The sequence below is a fragment of the Perkinsus marinus genome (assembly GCF_000006405.1).
Source record: "Perkinsus marinus ATCC 50983 genomic scaffold scf_1104296941682, whole genome shotgun sequence".
In the NCBI taxonomy this organism is placed as follows: Eukaryota; Perkinsozoa; order Perkinsida; family Perkinsidae; genus Perkinsus; species Perkinsus marinus.
Window position 1 is genome coordinate 1 of NW_003212420.1, and position 878 is coordinate 878.

The window sequence follows — 878 nt, forward strand, 5'->3', positions numbered from 1 at the left end:
TCAAGATAACCTTGGCACCACTTTTGATAAGCTCCTCGAAGCAGATAGCAGCACCGGGTCCACCAACACCGTGAGAAGCAACGCTGAATTCAGCACCTTGATACGTCACATTGAATGTGCGATACTCACGATTGTAAGCAAGCTCCTTATAGGAATCACAGTACTTGGTGGCAATGAGTTCAGCACGGGCAGGATCACCGACAGCGCAGACAACAGACTTGATGCCACCTTCCTTGATCTTCAGATGAGGAGCTTCGTAAACCATATTTGTTACTTGAAATAGATAAATACAATATGTATTTGGTTGATGATGTGGATGTTCGGTAGGACGAGTTAGCTACCCTCAGCGTAACACAAAGCCCTACGACACGGGAGACAACCAGTACAGAGACACCAGCGAACACACATCACTGTATATCTCTGCCATATGCATACTATGCACTGCATAGTTCCCTCAACATAGTCCGCTTTGAAAGGGTCACAAGGATCTTAATACTTCGTGGGGACCACAACATTTCAACTTTCCATAGGGACAGCTCCAAGCGGCTCTTTTGTGTCGGTGTCCCCCTACTGAACTCGCAACAGTATAGTGAGAAATAGTCTTCACAGTACGACTGTGTGGAAGGTCATAGCGACAACAGCAATGCTCATATCATTCACACTGACGCTGAGGGCAGCAGCAGTAGCAGCTGATGTGCTAGCCGCCACTGACAAGGTCGCGTGGGAATGGGTGGGCCTCATTCATAACGTAGGAAAGCTCGTGGGGGGCCGAGGGTTTCTCTGGTCCGAAGTTGAAGTACCTACGTATGAAAGGGAGTGAATTGACCCAGTGAAGGGAGTAGATGACATTGTGGCATTCCACCCAGGTTCGAATCCCA

At 48.4% G+C, this 878-nt stretch overlaps 1 protein-coding gene across 1 annotated transcript; it reads right to left on the bottom strand.

The window, feature by feature from the left end:
• Positions 1-10: 10 nt before the first annotated feature.
• Pmar_PMAR019303 (purine nucleoside phosphorylase, putative) lies at positions 11-265 on the bottom strand (the record flags this gene model as incomplete). The annotated part of the gene is made up of 1 exon (XM_002781725.1): positions 11-265. A coding segment is annotated over one exon (255 nt), but the record flags the coding sequence as incomplete, so codon positions are not given.
• Positions 266-878: the final 613 nt, after the last annotated feature.